Source organism: Peromyscus maniculatus, chromosome 1, assembly GCF_049852395.1.
Source record: "Peromyscus maniculatus bairdii isolate BWxNUB_F1_BW_parent chromosome 1, HU_Pman_BW_mat_3.1, whole genome shotgun sequence".
NCBI lineage: Eukaryota > Metazoa > Chordata > Mammalia > Rodentia > Cricetidae > Peromyscus > Peromyscus maniculatus.
The window spans coordinates 118,335,416-118,351,215 of record NC_134852.1 but is presented as its reverse complement, the minus strand read 5'-3'; the positions used below and the strand labels follow the sequence as shown (position 1 = coordinate 118,351,215).

Here is a 15,800-nt window from a genome sequence, read left to right as displayed (position 1 = left end):
TAAAAGATAGAAAATGTTTACGACCATTACCTTTTCTTTAGTCTGTAGAGACTGTTTACATGCTCAGTAACATATCCACAACCAGAAAAACCAATGATTTCAGAGAAAGTGTCTTTTCTCTTGAATTAACTTTTTTCATTCATTGAGGAGGCTTATTATTTATTTAAATTTACAGAATTCCTATAGGTATGTGGAAATTAAAGTCCAGAGAAACAGAAAGACATTTTAAGGACCTAAATTAAACAACTAGTGTTGTGGGAAAACAAGCCATGATTTGTGACAAGCAGTAGACTATGTATTAAGACACACTATGTTACTGTAGTCACCTTAGTGTGGGCTCTGGAATAGTGTCTAATATTTGGATTGTGTCTTCCATCTCAACTTACCCAATCTAGAAACTCCTTCATAGATATGCTCAGAAGTTTACCTCATAGAAGATTCTAGGTCCTATCTAGCTGATGATTGGTATAAACACCAATATGGCAGTTAAGCAATGTAAAAGAAATAGCACATATGTAGATCATTGGAGGCTTTGAGAGAGAAAATAATTTCTTTAGTCTTGTGACTATGGCTGATGCATGGAGAATAAATTGGAAGAAAGTAATGACAGAAGAGGAAAGCTTTTTAGGGTAGCAGTAGGCTTTCCCATATAAAGAGAACACACACACACACACTCACACACACACACAAACACACATAATTACACTCAAATTACACACATTTAAAAAATGTCTCAAAAAATATTTGACATAATTGTGCCTGAAATTTACATACATAGACAAATAAAGAGAGGTAGAGTGGGTAAAGATGTAGCACCAAAAATACGAGAGAGAGAGAGAGAGAGAGAGAGAGAGAGAGAGAGAGAGAGAGAGAGAGAGAGAGAGAGATTATATTATCTTAGGGCCTAAAGACAGAATACGGTCAAAAGTCCTCTTGAAGACCTCAGTCATAAAGGCTTTTGGATGATTGGACCAGGATCATCAAGATTGTGACGAATTCTATGTTTTAGTTAATGAATAGTAAATGCTCATGTTGAACCAATCATGTGGTCACCATATCCTAGTCAGGTCCACAGATAATATTAAAACTCTTAATGGCTCAATTTATTATAAAGTAAATGTGTAAAGGGTCAGTTTGAATATTTGGTCAGTAAAGATGCAGAGGAGTGGTAGGGTCATGCTGACCAGAATGTGCAAAGCCTTTGTTCTACTGTAGGAGTGCAGACAGAAGAGAGAGATAAATTACTCTCAGGCTTCTGAATCAACACAGTGAGTAGATGATGTAGTTTATTACAGAAAAAACTGTTCACATTGAGAAATAACCTTCTTTATTCAGTGATTGGTAGATACTAATTACCTCCCCATGCAATCCAAATTGTATATGCACTGGTATTGTGGCAAATATCTGGGCACCACATCACAATCAAGGTGACACAGTAAATTAGACATCTTATTGGCACCCTTTATTGTAAAAGAGGTCAGCCTGAAGTAGAGACACTGGTCATGAATAGTAGCAGATCAATATTGGTGCTAAATCTACAAACTTTCTGGTAATGTAGAACAAAAGAGAAAGGGAGAGAGAAGATACTCTTATGTTCCTACAGAAATCAACTGATTCAGTAATGGGGTCCTTGCAAGGGAATAAGTTGGGGGAGAAAAATAAATATGGTCGTTATTATCTTATAGAGATGAAGAAAGATTCTCAGGATAGCTGGTGCTATGGTTTACAGTTAGATCACATTGATTCCGCAAGTCTCTGAATTCTACTCTCAAAATTAAAAAAAATATTTCTTAGGCCAGTTTATTAGCCAGCAATATCTCACCCTGCTATGGGACACTCCTCTTAATTTTGGCATCAGAGGACTGGAACACATACCCAATACCTATGAGTGTGAAAGTCACATCAAAATACATGATTCTATTGCAATAAAACACCTCTAACAATTTTACTGTTTGCTGACCTCATCATTTTCTCTCTAAATGTGTTTATTCTAACTATATTTACTATATACAATTAAGGGTAACTGTTATTGAAAATAGAAACAGACTTAAAAAATTACGGACTCAGCAATTTCTTTGTAGCATGGAATTACTTTAAAATATGAATACAATTGAAAAATAATTTCAGCATCTTTTTTGGAAATATTTTTGATTATACATGAAATGTGTAACTTATTATGAACATGTGATTTACCTTCTGATGTATGAATACTTAACCTGTACATTTACTACCAAACTTCAAGTCTGGTTATATTCCATAACACATATTTCAACTATCAATACCCAGTTTTCTTTTTTTTTCTTTTTGATGACTTGACTGATGTATCTTTTTTTTAAATTTTATTTTACAATGAAATTCAGTTCTACATATCAGCCATGGATTCTCTTGTTCTCTCCCCTCCCTCCTTCCTCCCCTTTTCCCCAGCTCACCCCCCATTCCCATTTCCTCCAGGGCAAAGCCTCCCCCGAGGACTGAGATCAACCTGGTAGACTCAGTCCAGGCAGGTCCAGTCCCCTCCTCCCAGGCAGAGCCAAGCGACCCTGCATAAGCCCCAGGTTTCAAACAGCCAACTCATGCAATGAGCACAGGACCCGGTCCCACTGCCTGGATGCCTCCCAAACAGATCAAGCCAATCAACTGTCTCACCCATTCAGAGGGCCTGATCCAGTTGGGGGCCCCTCAGCCATTGGTTCATAGTTCATGTGTTTCCATTCATTTGGCTATTTGTCCCTGTGCTTTATCCAACCTTGGTCTCAACAATTCTCACTCATATAAACCCTCCTCTTTCTCGCTAATTGGACTCCCGGAGCTCCACCCAGGGCCTAGCCGTGGATCTCTGCATCCAGATCCCTCAGTCATTGGATGGGGTTTCTAGCATGACAATTAGGGTATTTGGCCATCCCATCACTAGAGTAGGTCAGCACCCCTTCATGATAAAGGTCTTGGAGTGATCAGGAATACAGGGAACATACCTAAACATAATAAAGGCAATTTACAGCAAACCAACAGCCAACATCAAATTAAATGGAGAGAAACTCAAAGCAATTCCACTAAAATCAGGAATGAGGCAAGGCTGTCCACTGTCCCCATACTTATTCAATATAGTACTTGAAGTTCTAGCCAGAGCAATAAGACAACATAAGGAGATTAAGGGGATACTAGTTGGAAAGGAAGAAGTCAAGCTTTCCCTATTTGCAGATGACATGATAGTATACCAAAGATTCAACCAGTTTCCTTTTAATACTATATCTATGGTATATCATTACAACATAGCATGTGACAAAATAACAAATTAGAGAAATCTCTAGGAAAATGTTTTCTTACCAAGCTGTCTCTTCAGAGCACCATTAATCTCATTATTCCTGAGGTAGTAGATGAGGGGGTTCAACATGGGGATCACCACCATGTAGAACACAGATAACACCTTCTTCTGGTCAGTGGAGCAGCTGGACTTGGGTATCACATAGATGAATGTGATGTCCCCATAGAAGAGAGTGACTACAGTGAGGTGGGATGTGCAGGTGGAAAAGGCTTTCTGGCGACCCTTAGTGGAGCGCATCTTCAGGATGGTGATGAGGATGTAGGTGTAGGAAATGGTTATGACAAACACTGTGATCAAAATGATGAAGCCAGCAGAAAATGAAATCAAGAACTATGAGGACACTGTCATCAGAACAGGAGAGTTCAACTAAAGGAACAAAATCACAGAAAAGGTGATTGATTCTGTTTGGTCCACAGAAGAGAAAAGAAAAGAAGGAAATGGTGAAGGAGGATGCCTTAAGAAAACCACCAACATAGGATCCTACAAGCAACTGGACACAGACTTGTGTGGACATTTTGGTTGAATAAAACAGTGGGTTGTAGAATGCTATAAAACGATCATAAGCCATGGTGGCCAGAATGAAGGACTCAGTTGATCCAAAGAAAGCAGCTGAGCCAAGCTGAATGACACATTCAAGGTAGGTAATGGTACTTCTCTTCACCAGGAAGTTGACAAGCATATTGGATGTGACAGAAGATGAGATGCCTATGTCAACAGAAGCCAAGTGGCTGAGAAAAAAGGACATGGGATGATGTAGGTGAGAAGAGACTCTGATGAGGAGGATGGTGCTGAGGTTCCCATACACAGTCACCAGGTAGACACACAGGATGATGGTGAAGAAGATGATTCTAAGGATCCGGTCATCTGTTAAGCCCAGTTAAATGAACTCTGTTACTGCAGTGTGGTTCCCATCCTCCAGAAAAGCCATGGGACAGTGTAGCTGCTGCCAGATCAAGACTGTGATGGAGACATTACAAGAAGATATTTATAAATATGTGGTTGTATTTTCAGTAACACATAGATACTACAAACAAATATGTCCTTCAAAACATAGATTTGAAGTATTTTCTTGGACTCTCAGTGTTTGTATATTCATGTACATTGATTATTTAATAAATTTCAAAATTAAATGCTAGAAAATTCCTTCAAACAATGTGCCTTTACCTTACATTTATGTATATAATAAAACATACCTAAGTGTATTTAAAACTAAACGTGTAAACCATGAGACTTTTGAAAATAACAAATCAGGATCATATTTACAAGAAAGAATTAAGCTTTACAAACACAATATTATGTAATGAAGCCTTCAGTAATTTCTGACCTTTAAGTATCCTTTCCAAATCACCTGTACTGGATTTAATACATTATATAGTACTCTACTGTCATTTCCGTAGAACAGTAATTGAATGTTATGGTTGATAAGATGTGTGATTTGTAAATGTTAAGTAAGTTAACATTCCATAAGAAGCACTAGAATGAGGACATGAGCTCCAGGCAGAGTGAACTCTGTCTGCTCTCATTATACTATGTGTGAAGAGTGACAATAAAGTGAGGAGCACGTGATAATTTGGAAACAGACAGCAAGTCAGTTTTTCAAACAGAAGGTCCATGGTTTGGGACGTGGGTTGTCAAGTCTATCAGCTACATAATTACCTTAAGGACAGTTTTTATAGAGAGAGATAAAATTTTTTACAAGAACTGGGAAGAACTAAAATTATAATAGGAGGACCTACTGTAAATTTACTATAGTCTTCAATTACTTTCCAATGAAACCACTGCATTATTGTCATTTTCACTATCAGTCTAATCATTCAGTTTTATGTGAATACCCTTTCTAATAATATTAGCAAGTCTTATTCACACACGCACAAAATTCTCTCCTAACATAATGATGTTTTCTAACTGGACAACAATGGAATGAAATAATGAGGTTGCTTACAAAGTACACAGGTAAATATTAAACCTGGAATATTCAGTTTACCCAGGTTTCCTAGCTAGGAGTAGGCTGACTCTCTTGTTTTGAGATTTTTTTCAGCCTTATATTCTTGTGTTTGTCCTCAATGCCTGGAGCCTGTGACCCTAGAGCAGTCAGTTGGTAAACAAAGTCTGTCTTTCCATGAAGTATTGGTCAGGAAATCACAAACCTATGTTAAAGCTAGTGAATTTATTAGCGTTTTTTCTTGAGTTTTAAGCTTACATGCTATTAGAGACCATGTCTGTTTCCAGTCTTCTAAGTGTATAGATAAATAAGAAAGCTATGAAAACTAAATTCTATGCCTAATTATTCACAGGAATTTGACTGAAAATATAAGTTGATTTAGTTGATTTTTTTCTTGATTATATCTAAACTTGTTTCTTGACTACATCTTATCAAAATGTACATATTTTCAAAGAACAAAGTATTCTTAGCTTTTGAAATAAGGATTCATTCTAAAGTAGAAAGTCAAGATAATTATACCGTGATTTTATAGTGTTCTAGCTGTCTCCCACAATCATTATTTACCATTGAGAGTAAGTTTCTGAAGAGTCTGGGGATTCAACCATGAATCCAAATCCCCACGGACCGTTTTCTCAGGTGAAAATAGTTCGTTCAACATGAACACGATTTTCAAAGTGTCAATCTGATTTTTCTTTGTGTGTGTGTGAAAATTAATGCACCTTCATTTGATAATTATCTGAAGTATATGATACCAAATTACCTCAAATAAATGCTGGTTCTAGGTTCATTTTACACTTCATGTTAGTGGATTCTGAGATTAAAAATAGGCAACATTGTCTTCTTTCATTTAATACTTTTTCATATCTGTAAGTGTTTTGTACTGAGTTATGTAATACACTTCATAAAGTAGCTTGAGGAATATGTGAAGGGCAGAGATGTAATTTTTTAAAAAAATCAATTATTTAAGAAAGACATAATTTTCATAGCCAAAGATACAAATTATTATTATATAGAAAACTGAAGAATGAAAACACATGGCCCATCCTCAAATAAGAATTGGTATCTCATAATTCACACGTCAAACAGGAATTTTATCTTTTATTTTGTAATGGAAGATGTTAGAAACAGTGTTCTTCAATTTGAAGACCCATTAGAACTCCTGCTAATCTTAATTTTATGGAGTCTTACACTATATCTTTTATTCCCCCTTCCTGAAGTGGCTGACCACTGAGCACTAATCAACTTTCAAAACTACACCACCCAAGCTCTCTTTTTCACTGTCCAATCTCCTGAGTACAGTGATTCTTCAAACTCTGAACATCCTTGCAAGGACCATGAAAAAAATATCTGACACTGTTAACATATTCTTCTTCCAGAGAGCCATGGGGGCTATTAGCCAGACTGCTCCTCTGTTTTATGGCCATGGAAATACAGTCTGAAAACCAAAGGGGAAATTGCTATTGAAAGAAAAATGTCTACTGTAAGTGTTGGCATGGTGAACATTCCAGTTATGAAACTCTATATTAATTCATCTTTCATTTTCTGTTATTGCATACATTTCAGCTGACCATTACCTGCTAAGTGAATGTTGTGTATGTTAAGTTTTATATCTTAAATCCTAGAGTTTTGTTTCTCTTATACACTGCCATTTGATTCCCTGTTTACTATCCTGTGTTTCCATTCAGTGGATAAATATTTTTCTTTGTGTTTGACAGGGATAATTGAGGCTTGACTAGTCATTTACTCAATTAGTCCTGATATACTACTTTTTCTTGACTATATTAGATCCAAGTTCAAAGACTGAGTTCCCTATACCACTGTGGCTGCAATCTGAGCAACGGTTGTTTGCCTGTGGTTTATCTACTTTTGAGGATATATGTGATGTCTATTGATTATATCTCTCCCAAGGACATGCCTAAGTTTATGATTCTTGCCGCTCTCACACCCATCTCATGTTAAATTTAATTTAAGTTTATAACATTTTCTTCTGAATGTCTAATTCTCTCATTGAAAACAAAAGTGTATTACTTACTGTAGGGAAATCGACTCAGGGAATTTTCTCTCTCCTTATACTCTTATGTGGGTTCCAGGAAATGAATTCAAGTCATCAGGGTTTGGTGGTGGGGCTTTAACCTGCAAACCCATCACACACACACACACACACACACACACACACACACACACACACACATATGTAATTTTAGGTCTATTTCCCTGATTTGTCACTTTCTGGGGATGATAACAGAATACTTAGTTTGTAAGCTATAATTTAATGGTGAAGATATACTTAACATACTTAACATTTTGTCATTTGTTCCTCTTGTATGTACCACAGGACTAATTAAAGTAGACAAACAGCTCTGCCATTATTTGAACAGAAGCCTCTATGTACATGAATGCAATATTGCATTCACACAACTTGCTTACATAGGTACTACAGTATTTGACTCATTCCTCACATTCTGCAGTCCTTTCTCAGCTTTTAGGTTCTCAGTGACACCTGCACCATCAAACCCTTGCCTGTGCCACATCAACCCCTCACACATGACTTTGGCTTTATTGTTGAATTTTGATTTATCAACAGTTCTCAACATATTCTAATAGTCCAAATCACTTACCTTTTAGTTTTATTGTCAAGGTCCTATATTAGAGGATATACTTCACCCTTGCCAGTATTCATTTGTAACCCCATGCAATGGGCTAGACTAACATTGGAAATGTATCACTAGACACCCTTCTAGATTGTTTGAAAATGCAAATGAATGAACAAAAACATCAATGCCTTTTGTTTTATAAGCAAGAAAATTAAATCTGTTTCTGAAACACTAAAGTGGAGGGGGAAAGAAGAGTAAATGTGGACCATATGAGAAAATTGATTGCATTTCTCCTAAAGGTAGTCAAAGTGTTTCAAAGAAGATGTGGCCATATCTGCTCCCATTTGAACATGAGGATGAGGGTCTTGACCATGATGTCTTTTGTCTCACTGTTGGACTTGTAAACTCAGTTCTTTTGTAGGAAACTATTTCTGTTGTTGTTCCTGTTTTGTTTTTCTCTTTTTGATTTCCTTATTCCTTGCAAGCTTAAGAATATGAGTCAACCCGAAGTAGGAATTTAACATTTGAAATTGACAGTTATTCAGGTTAACCAGAGAAGGATTTCCTGTTCTTTTCTGTGGACCTCACAGTACCACAGGCAGAAACCACACATCAGAATTTTATGGATATATATATATGGATATATCTCAGGGGCAACATTTTTATGAAAACATTTCCACCAATTTAGTTGCCCCCTATCGTTTCTTTTGAAAGGTGCAGAGATAACCATAGTTATTAGGTTTATCTCATGATAATCTGGTGTTGAACCAGCCACATTATGAAGTCTTGTGATAGGCATTAGTAAGCTTTCTATTGTCATAACAAGTAGTGGAGCTAATCAATTGGCATTGAAGAGAAAGGCTTATTGTTAACATGAAGTTTTTGAGTTCTTGGTCCCTTATGAATTGACTCCATTGACATGTATCTGTAGATATACATCACCAAAGGAACACATAGTAGAACAAAACTTTCCATTTTATAGTCAATAGCAGACAAAAAAAAATTGTGAGTGTCAAATCTCCTTTATGTCATGCCTCTAGTAACCTAAGGATTGCCCACAAAGCTCAACCTCTTTGATTCTAGCCCTTCTCAACAGCACCAGAGAAGATATATTTCATCAACACATAAGACCTTGGGGACAGGTAAGATGTAGTCTGTAACAAAGTTGACTATCAAATACTTAAAAATATGATAGTAACTGTAGCATGAATCTTAAAAGTTCTTATTAATAAAATCAAACCCATTATTGAGGTCAATGCTGGTAGATCAGAGAGACAACAAGCCACAGCTACCTTACCTCGCCGGATCCTCAGCTGGTCTTGCTTCCTCAGACTGGAGGCCTCTGAGTCCTCATCCAGAATGGGTCTCAGCTGAATTGCTGCTCAAAAGCCTGAATGCTTAACCAGCCAAGTGCTTAACCAGCCAAATGCTTCTAGTTTCTGGTCCTCATGCCTTACATACCTTTCTGCTTTCTACCATCACTCCCTGGGATTAAAGGCTTGCTTTCTGGGATTAAAGGAGTGAGTCACCATGCCTGGCTGTTTCCAATGTGGCCTTGAACTCACAGAGATCCAGAGGGATTTCTGTCTCTGGAATGTTAGGATTAAAGGTATGAGTGCCACCATTTTCTAGCCTTTGTATCAAGTGACTGTTCTGTCTCTGACCCCAGATAAGTTTATAGGATGCACAATATTTTGGAGAACACAATACCACCAAATTAACTTCAAAATATTGCAGAATTTTATGTTTTATATGAATCACTTTTTCTGTTAAATAAAAACTTTATTTGATTTTTTAAAAGTTATTAAAAGTAATTTACTATGACCCTTTTATTTCTTCTGTAATCTGAAAATTGAATTATGATATTTATTGCAATGTCCCTTATTTACTAATAGTATACCAACACACATTTTTCAACCACAGACACTCAACTTTTATTGCTATATCCATAAGGCATCATTGCAATATCAAGTCCTACAATGTAACAAATGTTTCTAAGACAATATTTTCCTGCCAAATTGTCTCTTCAGAGCACCCTTAATCTCGTTATTCCTGAGGCTGTAGATAAGGGGGTTCAACATGGGGATCACCACCATGTAGAACACAGACAACACCTTGTTCTGGTCAGTGGAGTAGCTGGACTTGGGCATCACATAAATGAATGTGACAGTCCCATAGAAGAGAGTGACTGCAGTGAGGTGGGAGGTGCAGGTGGAGAAGGCTTTCTGGCGACCCTCAGTGGAGCGCATCTTCAGGATGGTGATGAGGATGTAGGTATAGGAGACAGCTATGACAAGCACTGTGAACACAATGACAGTGCCAACAGAAATAGTTGCAAGAACAATAGAGACACTGTCATCAGAACAGGAGAGTTCAACTAAAGGAGTAAAATCACAGAAAAAGTGATTGATTCTATTTGGTCCACAGAAGAGAAAAGAAAAGAAGGAAAGGGTGAAGGAGGAGGCATTAAGGAAACCACTTATGTATGCTACTATAAGCAACTGGACACAGACTTGTGTGGACATCTTCATGGAATAAAGCAATGGGCTACAGATTGCCATGAAGCGATCATAAGCCATAGCAGCCAGAACAAAGCACTCAACTGTTCCAAAGAAAGCACCTGATCCAAGCTGAATGGCACATCCAAGGTAGGTAATGGTACTTCTCTTCACCAGGAAGTTGGCAAGCATATTGGGTGTGACAGAAGATGAGTACCCTATGTCAGCAGAAGCCAAGTGGCTGAGAAAAAAGTACATGGGATGATGGAGCTGGGAAGAGACTCTGATGAGAAGAATGGTGCTGAGGTTCCCACACACAGTCACCAGGTAGATGCACAGGATGATGATGAATAGGACGACTCTAAGGACTGGGTCATCTGTTAAGCCCAATAAAATGAACTCTGTCACTGCAGTGTGGTTCCCATCCTCCAAGAAAGCCATGGGACAGTGTAGCTGCTGCCAGAGCAAGGCTGTGATGGAGATATTACAGGAAGGGATTTTTAAAAATGACTTTATTTTCAGCAACTCAGTCTTGGGGTATCACAAATAAATATATCATTCAAAATAAATGGCAGTTTTATCTGACAAAATTTTAGTCAGGACTCGGGGTATACGTATATTTTTGTTCATTTAATGTGGCTTAAAATTTTAAAACAAATGTTAGCAACCTTCCTTCAAATAATGTATCTTGTCTTTTTAGTTATATATAGTAAAATATACCTATGTGGTTTTATAACTAAAGTTTTAAAATGTGAGACTTGTATAAAAAGACAAAAATTATAAATACCACAAGACAGAAAATGTGCAAGCACGGAATTGTGTGATGAAGCCTTAAATAATGTCTAATCTTAATGCAAGCTTACTAAGTACCACAACATGACATAGAATTTTATATATGGTTCTTTAGTTTCCAACAGTTAGTATTAAGAAATATTATTATTTCTATCTTATCAAGACTATTTAATTTGAAAATGGAAAGTAGTTTATGACTACACGAAGTCTAGAATCAGCATATGAACCACCAGCAGGCTGAACTTCATTTAAACCTTTAAGAATTATTATTTATGAAAGAGTCACAATGAAGTTTAGAGCACATACACATTTTGGATGTACAACAGAGTAGTTTTGCAGCTATGTGCTTATTACGAGAAAGGTGAGCTTTCTTAGTACAATGTTTATATAGTCTATTAGTGAAGCAAGACTACATCAAGTTAAATTTTCTTACTTGAACTTGGAAAACTAGAAAGTAATCAGTATTTTCTAATTGGAGTGTGATGGAATGAAATCACATGGTTTTCTACACAGTACAATGGCAAGTAAATATTCCACCTAAGAAATTAAGAATTTTACTCAGGTATATCCAGCAAAAGGCTACATGCACTCTTATCTCATGATTTTTGACATTATATCTTCTGTTGAGCTAACATATTGAGTGCTTATGATACTGGAATATTCTGTCAAGGAAAGCAAGCATTTCTACAAGAGGTTACCAACAGTTTGCCATCAAAGTATTTAAAGATAATGACTTCATTTGCCTGAGTAGTAACTTCCTGTATGCTTATAGATCATGCTAGCTTCTGCTTTTCTCAGTGGTCAGATAAATAAGAAATCTTTAACAATGAAGGTTACCTGAATTTTCAAAGGAGTTTGCATATGGAAATAGAAATTGATTCAGCTATTTTTTTGTTCTAGTTTCTTGCCTTATTTCACCTGATTTGTATATCCACTAAATCATGTATTTCTAAAGAATAAAGTATTTTCCAAAGATAAATTTCAAACCAGTAAACCAAATTTGCCCCAAAATCTCCAAACTTACCTCTTCCAACAAGAATTCATTGCAAAGTAACAAGGTAAAGGTCACTTTGCATTTATTGCTGCCCAGCTGTCTCTTACTGCCATTGTTTGTCATCAAGGATGTGTCCCTGCTGAGCTCTGGATTCAAATGTGAATTCAAATCACTGGGGATTATTATCTCATTTCACACACACACACACACACACACACACACACACACACACACACACACACACACACAAAATACTCTTCAAGGAGTTCGTCAATCTCAAGTGGTATTTTCTTCTTTTGTAAGAATTAAACTGCTTCCATTTGATAGTTATTCAAAGAATATGGTAAATTTATCTCAAGTGAATATTGGTTTTAAGTTTATTTTATAGTTCAAGTTATAGTAGGCTAAACCAAAAATACAAATGTATTACTTTTGCTTCTTTCATTCAATTTTTGTTCAATTTTTATAACTACTTTGTTATGGATGAAATAACACAGTCTTCTGCAATTTTTTTGAACCTTCTGGGATATAAAATAGATGTTTGGTTTTATTTTCATGTGTATCTAAGTATTATTCTATTATGCTATAGAAACAGTCACCTATTCTCATGATCTGTCTGGTTGTCAACATCTGTAGTACACTTCCCATTTGAAAGGAGAATTTTCTTTTTATGCTCAACTGTGAGTGAGAGCATTTATAATCATGGACATGATAACATATGTTTAGAAGGCAATTTGACAGTCATAACATATGTGCTTAACAGAACAATAGCAGTTGCCTTTCCACTGGAGTCTATGGACACACTGCTGTGATCTTTTGACTTGGCTTACAGTAAATATCAGATGTCAGAAAGCAGTTGTTTTCATACATGGCTTTCATGCTTTATTGAACCAGTGTGCACATATTGCCTAGCATAGTGTTACTAGAGTAGCATGCAAAGACCACACCCAACCAGGACAATTAGCGACACTTTCTCCCAGTTCCCTTTATGGCATCTTCCAGCAGCATGAAATCCAATCAGAAAGGAGAAATCACCCAGTTCACTACCAGCCTAAATTTCTCTATGTCATGCTGCTAAGTAAGTGGTATCCTCAGTGATAGAGACTTACCATCTAGCTCTCATAGGCAACTCAATGCAGTAGCCATAGCTTTTCTAGTTTGTAGTGCCTTGGGGGAATCTTCACGGGCCATGAGTTTTAAAGAGGTAGTCCAGTCCTTTACTGATATTTTCACCAAATAACCTTTTGGCTTCTGGGAGTGCCCTGTTGCACTCATGCATAGTGTCTTTGTAAAAACCCCTTAAGTCATGTCTTCACTTTTTTCCAGACAAACTTATAAATCTATAAGAAACTAACCTTATGGAGTTAACCTTATAGAGTAGACTTATTAGTGTTAGGGTCCACAAGAAGTCATATAAAAGACCACTAGATGCATATTTAATCAACAAGATCATTTGATTTCTCAAGAATAGAAATTTCATCACCCTGGGGTCAAACTATCTGACAATGTGGCTAAATTGTGAACCTGAGAGAAGTTTACAGGCTTGTTTTAAGCAAGATTAGGGGAATTTCAGGGAGAGCAGGTTAGTCTGGGACTGAGTGGGGGGTTTAAATAAAAATGTTTATAGGTTGTTAGAGGATTGGTAGGTGGCCCTAGTGGGTAGCGACTTTCCAGTGTCTGGGTGTAGGAGAGCTCTTTAGCTAGCAGAAGGCTGTGGGGTGCCTGCTGCTTGGTTGCCACTGAGTTGTTGTTTTCCTGAGAACTACTTGCTCAGTTCCAGTAAACAGAAAACTGAAGCCAGGTCTCTGGCAGGACTACTAGGAGTCTGTCATGGTTCTTGTCTGTATCCCTGACCCTCTCATTCCCCTTGAGTAGTGTGCCATCTCAAATCCTGAAGATGTATCCTCCAGAAGTATAGGCTTCTATTGTTGCTTTAGAACCATCAGATGGGCCATGGAGCTCTGCCCCTTTACAAACCTGACAATGACATTAATGATGCAATGTCCACAAGTTAAGTCCAATAGTAAGAGGACCAAGAGCCCAGCCAAGGCTGATAGGAGAGTATTTAACTAGGGTGAGCAGTTGAATAGAAATTCATACCATCCTTCATTCTATTGTTTTTCAAGTTTTCTACCATGTAGCTTTTTTACGTTTAGGTTCCTTGAATGGTTAGCATAAAACAGCATTGATCTCCCAGAGCCAAACATAAGACCCCCTATTAAAGGAATAGTAAGTCTAATCCTCTTCTATTATGGAGGACTACCTCAGTTAAAGAGGAGATTGATTCTTCTAGATAGGTGATGGATTTTCTAGGGTGGCTATGTGTTCATCTATGGCTATGCTCAGAATCCTGCAATGTTGGTCTTGGAGGATGAGGGCTGAGGTTACAATGCCTATGTTCTGGCTACGCCTAAGCCTTTGAGGGAGGATATTAAGATTGCTTGGAAAACCTTCTGTTTGGCCCATCCTTGTGGTTGTAACCATTGGAGAATATCTTCCTCAGGGAAATAGACTACCCAAGGGACCAGCTGTACTCAGGCACAGAAGCCCTGAGTGTCACTTAAAATTTGGGCATGTACACAGGGGGTTAAGCCTGTGATACAAGTCCACCAGACATCATCATGGGAAATTAAATATCTCATCCCCATTGGACTCTGAGTTTTATTGCAGAGGTTGACATAAATAGGTGGGGGGTTGGCCCCTGCAGAGGCTATTTCCCATCATAGATTGTAAGATAAGATTTCGTCTGCCTGAGTGTTGCCATCTGCATGACTGCATGTCATAGAAAGTGGTATAACTTCCCATTATTGCAAACCCCTGGTAATAGGAGGGTTTTGTGTCCAGATAGAGCCAATGAATCTTGGTGAGGCTTGGCTTTGAGACATTTGAAATCAAATAAGTGGCTCTCAGTAGGTTAAAGAGGCCTGGATTGGAGGGTAGGTATATGGAGTCAGCCTCAGATGTGAAAGAAAATGTTTTAATTTTCTTAGGCTTTGGTGTGCCCATTATCTTATTGTGACCCAGGGGCTTTTGTGGCTGTAGGGGCTGGATGTCTAACGGGAGGGTGAATAATGCCCCTAGGGCTTTTCCTATTGGTCCTCTGATCTGGCCATATGGCCTTAAACTCCAAGTTTTTCCTGACATCCAACCAGATGTGTTTTTATCAGCATCAGTGAATTGGGTTAATATTGGGTTATATACTCCTTCCCCAGAAAATTTAGACCACAAATAACCCAGAAATTTTGGTTGATTTGCCCTCATTATCTTGATAAAGTCTGTGGTGGTATTCTAATTGTACTGAAATGTGATTTTGATTGTATGTTAATAAATAAAGTTGCCCGGGGGTCAGAGCTATTAGAGCCATAGCAAGAGTGTGACGGTGGTGGCACACGCCTTTAATCCCAGCACTTGGTAGAAGAGCTAGGTAGATCTCTGTGTTCAGGGATACAGCCAGCATTGGAGACATATGCCTTTAAACCCGGGTCGCTGTACATACAGGCAGTGATGAGGCAGTCACATGTTTGGGTTTACAACCAATGAGAAGGCAGAACAAAAAGACTATGAAAAGACATACACACAGGAAGTAGCTCTCTTTCGGGAAGCTAGGAGCACGCAGGAGGAAGGGTAAGATTTTAGCTCTGAGCTCTGACCTCTCGGT

General features: G+C 37.6%; 1 protein-coding gene and 1 pseudogene across 1 annotated transcript; both read right to left on the bottom strand.

Moving 5' to 3' along the window:
- Positions 1-3,304: 3,304 nt before the first annotated feature.
- LOC102926871 (olfactory receptor 5P79-like) lies at positions 3,305-4,250 on the bottom strand (annotated as a pseudogene).
- A 5,602-nt stretch (positions 4,251-9,852) lies between these two features.
- LOC102926565 (olfactory receptor 5P76-like) lies at positions 9,853-10,797 on the bottom strand. Its single transcript, XM_006991782.2, has one exon. The coding sequence runs from the start codon at positions 10,795-10,797 to the stop codon at positions 9,853-9,855; it is 945 nt and encodes a 314-aa protein (XP_006991844.1).
- Between the last annotated feature and the right edge of the window lie 5,003 nt (positions 10,798-15,800).

Bases quoted from the DNA above. Each gene is read 5' to 3' on its own strand.
- LOC102926565 (XM_006991782.2), bottom strand. From the start codon at position 10,797: ATGGCTTTCTTGGAGGATGGGAACCACACTGCAGTGACAGAGTTCATT.